This window comes from Diaphorina citri, unplaced genomic scaffold, assembly GCF_000475195.1.
Source record: "Diaphorina citri unplaced genomic scaffold, Diaci psyllid genome assembly version 1.1 scaffold2610, whole genome shotgun sequence".
Lineage (NCBI taxonomy): Eukaryota > Metazoa > Arthropoda > Insecta > Hemiptera > Psyllidae > Diaphorina > Diaphorina citri.
This window is the reverse complement of record NW_007380028.1, coordinates 9,724-23,218: the sequence shown is the minus strand read 5'-3', so window position 1 is coordinate 23,218 and position 13,495 is coordinate 9,724. Positions and strand designations below refer to the sequence as shown.

Below are 13,495 nucleotides of genomic sequence, written 5' to 3'. Positions count from 1 at the left end.
ATAATAACACCTCTGTTACAGTTGGCAGGTAGATTATAATTATTTATTATTATTAGTATTGGTATTGGTATTATTATTATTATTTACTTACCAACCGTACCAGCAGCTATCATGGCCCTCGCTCCTCGTGGTATTCTATAAATTGAGCCAGTCATAACACCACTAGCCACAAAGTGCCATATTCTCAACTTTTCATTGTATGCTCCTAGCACATTGGTCGTTAACCTGTGAAAGAAATTAATGTTTACCTGTAACTGTAACACAGTATAGCACCAGAACACACTCTGACCCTCTCTGTGGTGATAATTAGAGAACGGAATTTATGAAATTGCATATGCAAATGCATGTTTTGGCCATTTTTGAGAAAATTTGCATATTTTGACCATTTCTGCACAAAGTGCCATATTCTCAACTTTTCATTGTATGCTCCTAGCACATTGGTCGTTAACCTGTGAAAGAAATTAATGTTTACCTGTAACACAGTATAGCACCAGAACACACTCTGACCCTCTCTGTGGTGATAATTAGAGAACGGAATTTATGAAATTGCATATTTGCATATGCAAATGCATGTTTTGGCCATTTTTGAGAAAATTTGCATATTTTGACCATTTCTTGCATATTTGCATATTTTGGGCGCTTTCAGAAGAAAATTGGGTAAATTTTGGATAAATATCCCTTAAACAATTTTTTTTGTGAACTTAACATATTTTTCTTGCATATTTTGCACTATTTTTGGTGCATATTTGCATATTATTTTTGCCCTTTTGCCGTGCATATATTCTGTTCTCTAGTGATAATATATTGAATGTACCAGTTCCTAATGGTTCACTGAAGTTAAGCAACATTGTGCTTGGTTGGCATCTAAATAGATGACTATTTGTATTTGGGCAATCATGTGCTTCTGGCTTTTCCTGGCCCCTCTCAGGCTGGGTTGGTTAATATGAGTACTGAGTAGGCGGGTAACTTATTGTTGAATGAACAGTAAAACCCTGTCATTAAATTAATACACTCAGTCTAAATTAATACTCACGTGAATAAGCTAGTGAAGAATCCCAGCCTTATAGAAAAGTGCCCAAATGTTTTGAGAAAGGAAACTGCTAGGAGCCGAGTTAAGTGGTTCTAAAAAGAGAGAAGAAAAAAATCAAAGTAAGCTAGGTACTAGGTACTGTCACAGTTGACTCAATTGTTGGTCATTGATTAACATTGACTGGAACAAAGGTGAGGACAGAGGATTTTGGTGGAATAAAATGTTCTAATTAAAACAGGTGTATGAATGACAAAACCAATTTCTGGACTTTGACTTACCTTGGCCTCATTGTGAGATATATACATATTACTGTTCTGTTTGGTGACAAATTCTTGAAATCAATTGTTGGTCATTGATTAACATTGACTGGAACAAAGTAGGTGAGGACAGAGGATTTTGGTGGAATAAAATGTTCTAATTAAAACAATTTTTGGACTTTGACTTACCTTGGCTTCATTGTGAGATATATACATATTACTGTTCTGTTTGGTGACAAATTCTTGAAATTTTATTTGATTTTCTCTTAGACCTGCAATGGCACCACCTGCAAATGCAGCAAAAAGTCCTGTGTTGATGGCCGTCAATAGCTCCTTAGATAAACTTCCAAATTCACTGGAAACATATACGAGTAAAAATGGATGAGAACTATATTATCTAGTGTGTATAGTGCTACCTACTGGAATTTGGCAAATAAAAAATCAATTTTTGCCCTTTTAAAATTCCTTTTTCAGATTTGGATTTTTCACCACTTTTTACATAGGAATCAATCTTTTGTTTATAATTTTTACCCAAATGAATATTCTTCCCACCCAGGGCAGATTTTATCCTAAATATAAAAGGTTGTTTTTCAGAAGTAGTAACCAAGTGATCTAGATTTTATGAATAATAAATAACAACATAACAACTTACTCCACTTTAAAAATGTGGACTACCCTTTCAAAACCAGTTTGGGGTTTTTTCAATTGTTTTTGTTCTCCAGCTGGAATATCCTTTGGGTTCTGTTTGTCTGGAAGTAAGACAGGAAGAATTGATACAGTTGTCCATTGATTGATCCTTAATAATCTAGTGAACATGGTATTTTTTATATCTGAAATTGAAAAAAATAGAGAATGACTTCAACATTGCATGCATCATTTTTTTTTTGTCATGCCTGCCTAGCACCTAAGTGCTAGGAGTCCATTGATTGATCCTTAATAATCTAGTGAACATGGTATTTTTTATATCTGAAATTGAAAAAAATAGAGAATAACTTCAACATTGCATGCATCATTTTTTTTTTTTGTCATGCCTGCCTAGTACTTAAGTGCTAGGTTGTAGGTGCCATTCTGACTCAGGACAAACTTCATCTTAAGCAAAAGGGGTATTGCATTTTCCATCGCTCTAAAACTGTGCATTACTAATCCAGAGAGCCAGGCATAGGTGCATAACTATGTTCTTACTGATAAGAGATAAGAAGATGCAGTTTTGGACTTACCTTCTGATATAGATACTTTGAAACTATAATAAATAGACCAGTTTATAGCACTCCAAAGTATTCTTGTAATCTACAGACCGTGATGCATTACAGACAATTACAAATTGTTCAATTGTTCTATCAACAGATTTCCAAGACTTTCTTTTTGGATTTTTTTTTTCCCTATTTTCTTTTCCTTTTCTGAGTTTTTTTGAGGTTGAAAATCTTGAAATTTGAAAAGATCCCGCCAATCATAATTGATTGCGATCGGGTGTTGTGAGCATGCACAGAAGAAAAATACGCCTATGCCGCATCGTGCACTGCACCACCATTTTGTTTTCGGATTTTTCTTTACATTTGAATTTTGAAAGTTTTTTCTTGCTGCTTTTAGGAATATTGGAATATTCATTTTGATTTGACATTTATTATTATTATATTTCCTTGCTGTTAATCATCTTGGAATTGCAAAATGAACACCAGACGATCACAAAACACCCCAGCCAAAACAGCTCAAGGTAAGAAGATGTAAGAGAACCACCACCTAGTCCCTATGCTGCAGTGAGCACCAAAGTTGTGACATAATAACACAAACAAACTGCATTTACATTACATTACAAAGGGGTCACCTGCTGTCTTTGTCTTACTTAGCCTCCGACATTGACGCTGAAGCACAATATTATTCAGTCACGAAATTCGTCAATTTGAATGCTCTAAAATTTAAGTCCGGATTTGAAGCGAACCTGGATCCGAACCCGGATCTCCCGCGTGTAAAGGTTGAAACACACTATCATCACGTCACGTCACGTGAAGCCATGAGGAGTCAGAAAGATGTAGTTCAAAGTTTTCCCATAATATTGTATTTGTAGGTGATTTCGTTCAGGACAGGTAAAATTTAAGTCCGGATTTGAAGCGAACCTGGATCCGAACCCGGATCTCCCGCGTGTAAAGGTTGAAACACACTATCATCACGTCACATCACGTGAAGCCATGGGGAGTCAGAAAGATGTAGTTCAAAGTTTTCCCATAATATTGTATTTGTCGGTGATTTCGTTCAGGACAGCCACACTACCATCACGTTAGGTCACGTAGTGTGTTTCTACCTTTAGACAAGTGACCACACGAGGTCTAACCTGGTGAAGCATCTGCATGAGACGGGTCTCCTCAATCCATTTCTCGAAGTAGATTTCATTCCTGCTCAGATCGACCGATTTAAACTTGGCGTATTTACTGAGGAGGAAATCCGCGAATGCTTCCATCTTGTAGGTCAGGATAGGTTTGGTGCGCTGTGCCCAGAAGTCCTGGTAGTTCCTGGTGATCTCTAGATAGGTCCGGGTGAGATGGCTGAGGTAAGTGGATAGTGTGGAGTAGGAGATGGGGTTGGGTGGATGTGACAGCATACGCCACAGCATTCTCCTCTGAACGCGACTGGTTCCGTGTACCATGGTAGTGTAGGCGTCTGTGGATTTATCAGGGTGTTTGTAGAACCGATTAGAGTGAGACTTTTATTTTCTTCGTGAAATGCCCGACAATTATAACAATACGAAAGAGTTTTTTTCTTGAAAAAGTTGCCAAAGAACAAGGTAAGTTGTTGCTTCGCTGAAAACTCTGCCCCCTCCTTAGGAGGTTTGAGAGAGGAAACTGTGACTGCTAAGGTCTTTTCGTCCCGAGTCCTAGTTGTTGTTGTTGTTGTTGTTGTTGTTGTTGTTGTTGGTGTTGTTGTTGTAGCAGCTTCAGTTGTAGCCGAATGGTGATGGCAGAATAAAGAAAACATATCTTTTCTTTCGCATTTTTTTTGGCTTTAAAAAAAAAAAAAAAAAAAAAAAAAAAAATCGTGTTGAGTGTAATGGGAACACTCACATTTAAATTGCATTGCCTACACTCCTACAGGACATTAAGAAAAAAATCGGGCGAAACTCTCGACAAGTGGGAACTTGTTTCTAAAAAAAAAAATCTTTTTACTCTCGTAATGCCGCCACCGGTCGCTAGTCATTGAAGAAAGTTACTCAATTGTACCTACCCACACGGCTGAGTGTTCCCTGTATTCCGAACAGAGCCGAAAAAAACTTTCGACTCTGCCGGTGGGTCGAACCTGGGACCTACAGCGTGCAAGCCCCATGCTATACCCACTGAGCCACTGACCGGTCGCTAGTCATTGAAGAAAGTTACTCAATTGTACCTACCCACACGGCTGAGTGTTCCCTGTATTCCGAACAGAGCCGAAAAAAAAACTTTCGACTCTGCCGGGGGGTCGAACCTGGGACCTACAGCGTGCAAGCCCCATGTTATACCCACTGAGATTTCTAGTTTAGTAAAAGTTTTCTAACGGCGCGACCGACCTACTACTCCCCGTAGCTAGTGTTAAAGCGCCTTACCGGAAAAAAAAGTTTTCTAGCTTCTAAACGCGGCTATTTTATCGAGCCACTGAGATTTCTAGTTTAGTAAAAGTTTTCTAACGGCGCGAACGACCTACTACTCCCCGTAGCTAGTGTTAAAGCGCCTTACCAGAAAAGAAACTTTTCTAGCTTCTAAACGCGGCTATTTTATTGAGCCACTGAGATTTCTAGTTTAGTAAAAGTTTTCTAACGGCGCGAACGACCTACTACTCCCCGTAGCTAGTGTTAAAGCGCCTTACCGGAAAAAAAAAAGTTTTCTAGCTTCTAAACGCGGCTATTTTATCTAACTACTCTTGGTTTCCTTGACTTTATTTTGTACGAACACTTCTAATCCAGCTGTTTTCTCTACCCTTTCGTCTAGCTCTGGACTTGGATTACTGTTTCCCATTGCTTCTTTCATCGTTTCTTCCACAAACTTGGTTCTTCTGTTCCTCACTTCGTAGTGCCAGTTTTCGATTTCATCGTAGGAAGTATGGAACACCTTGAGTAGGAGTATAGAACCGCTGCCTGCTATTGCACCAAGGAAACCGCCTGAAACATAATGTGGCCGATAGTTGATTTCATATATTATAAATATAAAAAAAGCCAGTCTAGTTAGCTTAGTTTGTAGCGCGTCTGCTTTGAAAGCGCTAGGCCGCGGGTCCGATTCCCGCCCGGGGCGGCTTTTATCCTCATGGGATTATGTTCATTCTCGGAATGGCTGGCTTTCTCCTATCCTGTTCCTCACTTCGTAGTGCCAGTTTTCGATTTCATCGTAGGAAGTATGGAACACCTTGAGTAGGAGTATAGAACCGCTGCCTGCTATGGCACCAAGGAAACCGCCTGAAACATAACGTGGCCAATAGTTGATCTCATATATTATAAATATAAAAAAAGTTAGCTTAGTTTGTAGCGCGTCTGCTTTGAAAGCGCTAGGCCGCGGGTTCGAAAAAAAAAAAAAAAAAGCTGGGCAAAAATTTCATTTTCGACAACTCTTGGAAGGTAGCGTGCCTGTCTTGTAAGTGCTAGATCGTGGGGCAAACATTATCCTAAACAGCTGAGGTTTGTTCCCAGAATGGCTGGTTCTCTCCTATCCTGTCCTCTTTGATTTCGGGACAATAACACCTCTGTTACAGTTGGCAGGTAGATTATTATTATAGTATAAAGAAACTCATGGGGAAAAAATATTATTCCTCACCAATGAAATGTGATAGACACTATGATGGCCTCCACTATTATGGATTCATAAAGAAATTTCACCCTCCAAATTTGAGTTAAAATTGGGGAGTATAAAGAAACTCATGGGGAAAAAATATTATTCCTCACCAATGAAATGTGATAGACACTATGATGGCCTCCACTATTATGGATTCAAAAAGAAATTTCATCCTCCAAATTTGAGGTAAAATTGGGAAAAAGCAATGGCCAATCAGTCTAGTTGGAGTGAATGTTTGTCCCGACAGACCTTCCCTCCCACAATTTGTTGGTGTTGGAATTTAATTTGATTCCTAGGGAGTATTTTTGGACGTCCGTATAATTTGCTTGTTGTCTCTTTCTCCCCTGTCATCATCAGTCACAGCAACAACAACAGCAGCAGACTGTAGACCGGAAACCCATTATTGGTGGAACTCAATCCACTGAAGCCATGGATACTGATGGTAAAAAGCCAAAGCCAGAATGTAAGTAGTTTTTTTTATTATTATTTAATGAGGTAAGGTTATCTATCACCCCAAAATCTCAGAAGAAAGGAGAGGCACTGGATAGAAGATTTGACAGAGGAAGTCATTATTATGAAATTGAAGAGAGAAGTACAGGATAAGAGAAAAGCAGCTGTTTGAGAACAAATAAGATGAGTGTTCCACCGCCGTTTTTATTTCGTAGCAATGGAACAACTGCTACATTAGACGTTTGTGGCCTGTGTCGTAGCATGCCCATCCCGTAGTATGCCTCTCATCAGATGGGCGAGAAGAGACACAATACTTCCCATTTAGGTGCTGGGCCAACAGAAGAACACAAGAAAGTAACCCGTTGAAATATTTGCAATTGAATAAATAATAATAGTTTGCTTAAGTAATAAATAATAATTTTTAGTTACCTAAATATTGACTTAATTTCTTCCATTACTCATGTTTGTAGAGGCTTAACTCTGTAAATAAAATGGCCACTCTGAGGTTCAGGTGTAGGGGATAACAGCCCCAAAAGATAGGTTAAGCTTGTACGAATCTACGATTGTATACGTTTCTTTCATGATGTGACAATGGTGTACTTTACATTATTTTTCATATGTTCCTTTTTGATCTTCCGAGAATTGCTGAGAATTGTTAGAATGGTAATGTTACGTTTACACATTTGAATCTGGCCATAGGTTGTGAGATCAGATTGAGTGATGAAATATTGACCTGAAATAACGTGAGAAATAGGTACAATATTAGATTACAATGATTCAAGAACTACACTTTTGATAAGTTATTAGCTCATGATAAAGAATGTAAGCATGGCAAGGTGTGCCTTTTCTATTTTTTTTTTCTCTCAAGGCCTTAAAATTGTCTGCTTCAAAGCTATTTGAGAGGTTGAGCTTTGTCAGATGTAGAATTTTTAATATGGATTGTATCACATTACACTATTTGCAGTAATTTTTCTCGGGTGTCTGGAAACAGTAGTAATTTTAATGGTAACCACATACCTCTCAGTGAGAGTTTATCTTGCTCTTTCCATTCATTGTATATTATTTTATCAGTGTTCTTTATCTGGGAAAACTTTTTCCTTATCATGGAATATTTCATCTCCAGTACAGAATTTATTGAATCTATCTTGGACTTACCTTCTGATATAGATACTTTGAAACTATAATAAATAGACCAGTTTATAGCACTCCAAAGTATTCTTGTAATCTACAGACTGTGATGCATTACAGACGATTACAAATTGTTCAATTGTTCTATCAACAGATTTCCAAGACAAGACTTTCTTTTTAGATTTTTTTTTTCTTCTTTTCTTTTTTGAGTTTTTTTAGGTTGAAAATCTTGAAATTTGAAAAGATCCCGCCAATCATAATTGATTGCGATCGGGTGTTGTGAGCATGCACAGAAGAAAAATACGCCTATGCCGCATCGTGCAGTCGTGCACTGCACCACCATTTTGTTTTCGGATTTTTCTTTACATTTGAATTTGAATTTTGAAAGTTTTTTCTTGCTGCTTTTAGGTTTTAGGAATATTCATTTTGATTTGACTTTGACATTTATTATATTTCCTTGCTGTTAATCATCTTGGAATTGCAAAATGAACACCAGACGATCACAAAACACCCCAGCTAAAACAGCTCAAGGTAAGAAGATGTAAGAGTAAGAGAACCACCACCTAGTCCCTGTACACAACTACCTCATTTTCTGTGGAGTTATTCTCATTAAAATCTATACTGAATTTAACCCTCAGCCACATACAATCTCATGTTGGTATTATGTTAAAAACAGATGCATGAGAGATGTCCAAGAAAGGACCAACATTCAAAACATGTAATAATATCCCTAACAAGCACCATAAACAGTGGCCTGATTCTTGACCAACTCCCCTCGGCAAATTTAAATTTTTGTTCTGCTAACACTTTCTCAAAGTTCAAATTGAGAACTCAAAAAGCTTTGTAAATCAAAAATCTTACTCTCACGCTCTCTGATGTGCGGGGAGTGAGGAGAAGCTTCATGCTTAGAAAAATATGTTCACTAATTCTTTGTCATCCATTTAGGTGGTGCTGCAATAGGACAGACACAGCAGGCACAGTATGCAAACTATGCGGTAAGATTTGTTTATATCTCTTTCATTCTACTGTTTTTATCCGAAATAGGTATAAATTCTTTATGTTAAAGTCATGTGTCTGTTATGCTATTACTGTATTTTCACTAAATACATATTATAAAATAAAAGAATGAGAATACACCCATGTGTGAATCATGTCATTCATGTCACATCTAACGAACATCCTGCCATTGGATCATTTTCAGAGGCCGAAAAAAATGCAATGGAAACAGACGAAGATAAAAAGTTTCCTACTGATGACTTCCCCTGGGGAAAATTGGCCAGTTTTGCACTTCAAAAGCTGATGGACTCTTGCACCGAGAAAGCCAATGAAGTGCCACCATACCCTGTGCCCACCCCAACTACCATCGGACCCTATGGTGGTCATCAGACTTTCTCCCACCCCAACCATGTTTCCTTCAGCAATTACACAACGGGAGGATTTCAGACCTATCAACAGAGGGAAATCACCAGGGCAGGATTCCCGGAACTCTCTGCTGTTGTAAGTGAAGTTCTAATGTCTTGATAAGTAGCTACATTCGGCTTGTTTTTCATTCCAACCCGCATTAACGTGGCGTCAGTAGTGGGAGATAAAAATTGAGGAAATAAAACAAAAATAGCAGAACTGAATGCTACTTGAGAGTTGCTCCCAGAATTTAGGACACGGCGTTCACTAATGCCAGGAGGGGAAGTGACATGAAAAACACGCAATAACGCGACGTGGCGTTGGAATGAAAAACAGCTGTCAATGAGGGGAAGTGACATGAAAAACACGCAATAACGCGGCGTTGAAATGAAAAACAGCTGTCAATGTCTTTTTTCCGTTTGAGGTGGGTGTTTTTTACTATGTATAATAAATGTGAAAAAGATTACCAACTTTATAAATTAATTTTGATTTTCACACAAGTGAATTCATAATCGTATTATACTTTCTTTTAAAAGGTTTGGCCCCTTACAGCATAACTTACCTAACAGATCCCAGTGGACAAATCTACCAATCTTCTCCAGCAATTCTTCAAGATTTTCCTTTGAATCTTTGAACCATAAAGGAAGATGAAACTTACGAATGAATTAATGAAATGAAGCAAGAAGTTTTGAACTTTGGAACTTTCCTCTTTTCTTTTTTGTTCCTTAATCCTTTTCCTTTTCAAATTTTCAAAAATAAAAAAAAATAAACCGTAGCTAACGATTATTTTGTGACGATCGGGAGCGCAAGCTGTGAAATGGCAACACTGTCTGAGATCGGGTGTTCGGGTGTAACAAAAATACGCTTATGTAAAATTTTAGGCGAGTTTTTTTAATCACAAAATTTTGTTTACAAAAAAGAGGCGCTAAATTTCAAAAAGTTGCTACTGATTATTGATTTTTTGGGTAGCTTGTAGCTTTAGGCTTTAGCTGAGATTAGCTTTTTCACTTTTTCAGCATCCCTGTGCCAGTTTTCTGCAGTTTCTACCCTCCTGCCCTTTTTTACGTTTATTCCATAGGACGGAAATAATGTAATATTAGACAAATTTGCCATTTACTCAATTTTGCTGAGATTTTTTTCATCTGAAAAGATACTTTTATTTGGCGATTTGCCATAGAAATAAGGTAGGTATCCTGTTCAGTTATTATCATAATCCATTGTCCATTCCAATAACAAACCTTATCTGTTCATATACCTAAAGTTTTTCTTGAGACAAGAATCAAAGATATGACCTAGCACTTTCAAGGCAGACAATCGGACATGTTACCTTCCAAGCTAATTAGAGGCTGAATATTTTTTAAAAATGAGCATTTTTCACATTCCAGGATCATGTATGCAGTGGAGTCAGATTTCTCTGACACCCTCATCAAATATGGCTTGTACATTGGAGCAATCATTCAGATTGCTTGCTTAGCTAAGAAGGAATAAATAATAATAAAGAGCTACATACGTACTAGTAGTTCGCCAGCCTAGTTAAACTGTATTCGATTTTGTGACTTTTTTTTTTACAGTCAAACATGGCTGAACCAATGAGATTGCGAGATTCCGCTTTGTGGAGCAAGTGTGGACATGGTGTGGACGTCAAAAGCGGAATCTCATTGGTTCAGCCATGTTGACTATAAAAAAAAGTCACATAATCGAATACGCTCCTAGCTTGAAGGGTGGCGCAACTGCTTTGTAAGAGCTAGGTCATGGGTTCGATTCTCGCCCGGGGCGGATTTTAGCCTAAACTGATAAGGTTCGTTCTCGGAACTGCTACGCTTTCTATCCTGTCTTCTTCATTTTGGGGGCAATAAAACCTTAGCAGTTACCTACAATTTCCTCGATCAATGCATAAAAAAAACTTACGTGAAAAATGCGAGGAAGAGAGGACACATTATCCTGAGCTTTACTAGAGGAAGGTAGAGGATGAGTGTTCCTGTACATGAGGGCTTTCAATGTGGTCAAATGAGTTTGAAATTCCATGTCTTATTTGGGATTGAACCCAGCCCTCCTGTTTACTAGGCGAATGCTTTGACCACTACCGATGTATGAGAATAATATCCCCAAGTCCAGGTCTATAGTCTGTTGAAAGGTACTTTGGATTCCTGCACATGAAAAGTGTCCAATACAGTATAAACCAACAAAGTCAAGAATTTGACTGTAGACCTAGGGGGTAATAACATGAGATGGGTCTTGTAACAAAATATGAGAATAAAACTTTATGCTTTGGTAAATCTTTGTACCCAGCAGTTCATCAATCTTGTGTATTGACTAGGCACGGTACTGAATGTATTATGTTCCTAGAATTAAAAATAAATTAAATTATTTTAATTCAATAAATTTATTATTTTTCCAACACCATCCTAACCCAGATAATTTTCTACTAAAAAACATGCATTGAGGATTAGTTATTAACATTTCGCGAATATACTCATCACCCCGACTATTATAATGGTTTTACAATGTTTTTAAAGGTAAAGTGCGAATATCTTCCTGGAACAGGGACTTAATGTCGCATTATTTTCTTACATACCTAGGTACTCGTACATATGTACATGATAGACACAAAAGTCAATTTAACTCATCCTTCGCGAATATACTCATCACCCCGACTATTATAATGGTTTTACAATGTTTTTAAAGGTAAAGTGCGAATATCTTCCTGGAACAGGGACTGAATGTCGCATTATTTTCTTACATACCTAGGTACATATGTACATGATAGACACAAAAGTCAATTTAACAGTTTATGATTTTTTCTAAGTGGATTCTAGTTTCGGAGTAGGTCAGTTATTTCGCTATTTTTTTCTTCTACAGTGATCAAAAAATCAAAGTAGTTGAAATTGATTCGGACAGTTATTTTAAAGTCAATCGTTAGGTAAAAAAGGCTCTGCTGGAATAATAAATATTAGGTAACAATACAATGTAAATTAAATAAATACAAGTTATAAATGGGTAGCTTAGTAACAAATACATACAAGTAATCAATAAAAAAATATATAAATAACGCTATGGTAACAATTTAAAATAATATTTTAGGTCTTCAAAAACAATCATCAAGAATAACGTAGAGAAAAGCTATTGTCGAAAAAACTATTATAGACGTGGAAGTCAGGCTGTATTTTCGTAGTGGGTGTCAAATTTATTGGTTAGTGCTGTGTTTTCCCCCCCCCCCCCCAACTCTATTGTAATAGCCAGCAGCACAGTAGATCACTGATCTAGACACATGCCATGCTCAACAGATGATAATAAGGGTCTAAAAATTGAAAATTTCTCATGTGTACCTGTGTACCCATGCCACAAAAATAAAATCATACAAGTACCTACTTAGATTCAATAGAGAAACTTGCTTCCAGTACCTAATTAAATCAAAATCAGACAAACTGAGTGTTGTTGTAGACTTAACAGACAAAAAAACTCTGTTTTAAATTTCAAACCTAGTTTGTCATTCAATGCATTTTTAATTTCAGTATGCCTCCGGTGATCTCAGTGATGATGACTCCGAAGACAATTTGCAAGTGAGTCCAAGACGACCTCATGGACACCATCGATCTCGCAAACAAGACAAGAAAAAGAGGCGCTAAGAAGTACTTTTGTTTGTGTTTGGGTTAAGAAATTGTTCCTGAGAGGTATTCCACAACCAAGTTCTCACTCTGAACTTCACTTCTTGCAAGCAGGAAAAATATTGTACTGTATTTTTTTTTCTGTGAGAAGTGTTGAATATAATGTGGTCAAATGAGTTTGAAATTCCATGTCTTATTTGGGATTGAACCCAGCCCTCCTGTTTACTAGGCGAATGCTTTGACCACTACCAATGTATGAGAATAATATCCCCAAGTCCAGGTCTACAGTCTGTTGAAAGGTACTTTGGATTCCTGCACATGAAAAGTGTCCAATACAGTATAAACCAACAAAGTCAAGAATTTACTAGACTGTAGACCTAGGGGGTAATAACATGAGATGGGTCTTGTAACAAAATATGAATCAGAGTTGGCTTCTTGTGTGTGGGGTTAGGCTGAATAGAATATACCTTGTTTATACTGCTTGAATGAGACTGAAAAGTCCCCTTTACCCCAGCAGTCTAAAACAACATAAAAGGCTTAAAATTTCATTTGAGGCTTCCTAAGAGGAGAAATCTTCGTTTGAAATTTTCGAATTTTGAAACGCACAAAATTTTCGCGGGCAGACATTTTTTCGTGATGACGTCAGTTCATGCGACCTCGCATGAACTGACGTAAACCATGGCTGCTTCAACGTTATTTTGTGCCGACCTTTGAGCGACATTTTAGGGGATTTAGGGACCGTTTGGGATGTTTTTGAGTGCGCCAATGCACTTTTTGGATACTTTTACATCGGAATAGGACTCTATCTCGAAAAAAATTGTCATTTGGTTGAGCCCCATT

At 37.5% G+C, this 13,495-nt stretch overlaps 2 protein-coding genes and 2 long non-coding RNA genes across 4 annotated transcripts; 3 read left to right on the top strand and 1 right to left on the bottom strand.

Annotated features, from left to right (window-relative positions):
- Positions 1-68: 68 nt before the first annotated feature.
- On the bottom strand, positions 69-2,694 carry LOC103519215 (RPII140-upstream gene protein). Its single transcript, XM_026830792.1, has 5 exons — positions 2,505-2,694; positions 1,940-2,117; positions 1,477-1,642; positions 1,034-1,122; positions 69-225 (listed from the first exon to the last, which is right to left on the bottom strand). Exons 2-5 carry the CDS (start codon positions 2,101-2,103, stop codon positions 84-86), a joined length of 561 nt encoding a protein of 186 aa, XP_026686593.1. The 5' UTR covers positions 2,104-2,117; positions 2,505-2,694; the 3' UTR covers positions 69-83.
- Positions 2,695-4,041: 1,347 nt separating this feature from the next.
- LOC103519211 lies at positions 4,042-9,185 on the top strand. The gene is made up of 2 exons (XM_008484292.3): positions 4,042-4,063; positions 8,851-9,185. The coding sequence occupies exon 2, from the start codon at positions 8,868-8,870 to the stop codon at positions 9,168-9,170; it is 303 nt and encodes a 100-aa protein (XP_008482514.1). The 5' UTR covers positions 4,042-4,063; positions 8,851-8,867; the 3' UTR covers positions 9,171-9,185.
- LOC113471552 lies at positions 7,976-8,638 on the top strand. The gene is made up of 2 exons (XR_003394202.1): positions 7,976-8,180; positions 8,595-8,638. It is a non-coding gene; the product is annotated as an uncharacterized LOC113471552 (long non-coding RNA).
- An 804-nt stretch (positions 9,186-9,989) lies between the features above and the next one.
- On the top strand, positions 9,990-10,501 carry LOC113471551. The gene is made up of 2 exons (XR_003394201.1): positions 9,990-10,234; positions 10,436-10,501. It is a non-coding gene; the product is annotated as an uncharacterized LOC113471551 (long non-coding RNA).
- The last annotated feature ends 2,994 nt before the right edge of the window (positions 10,502-13,495 follow it).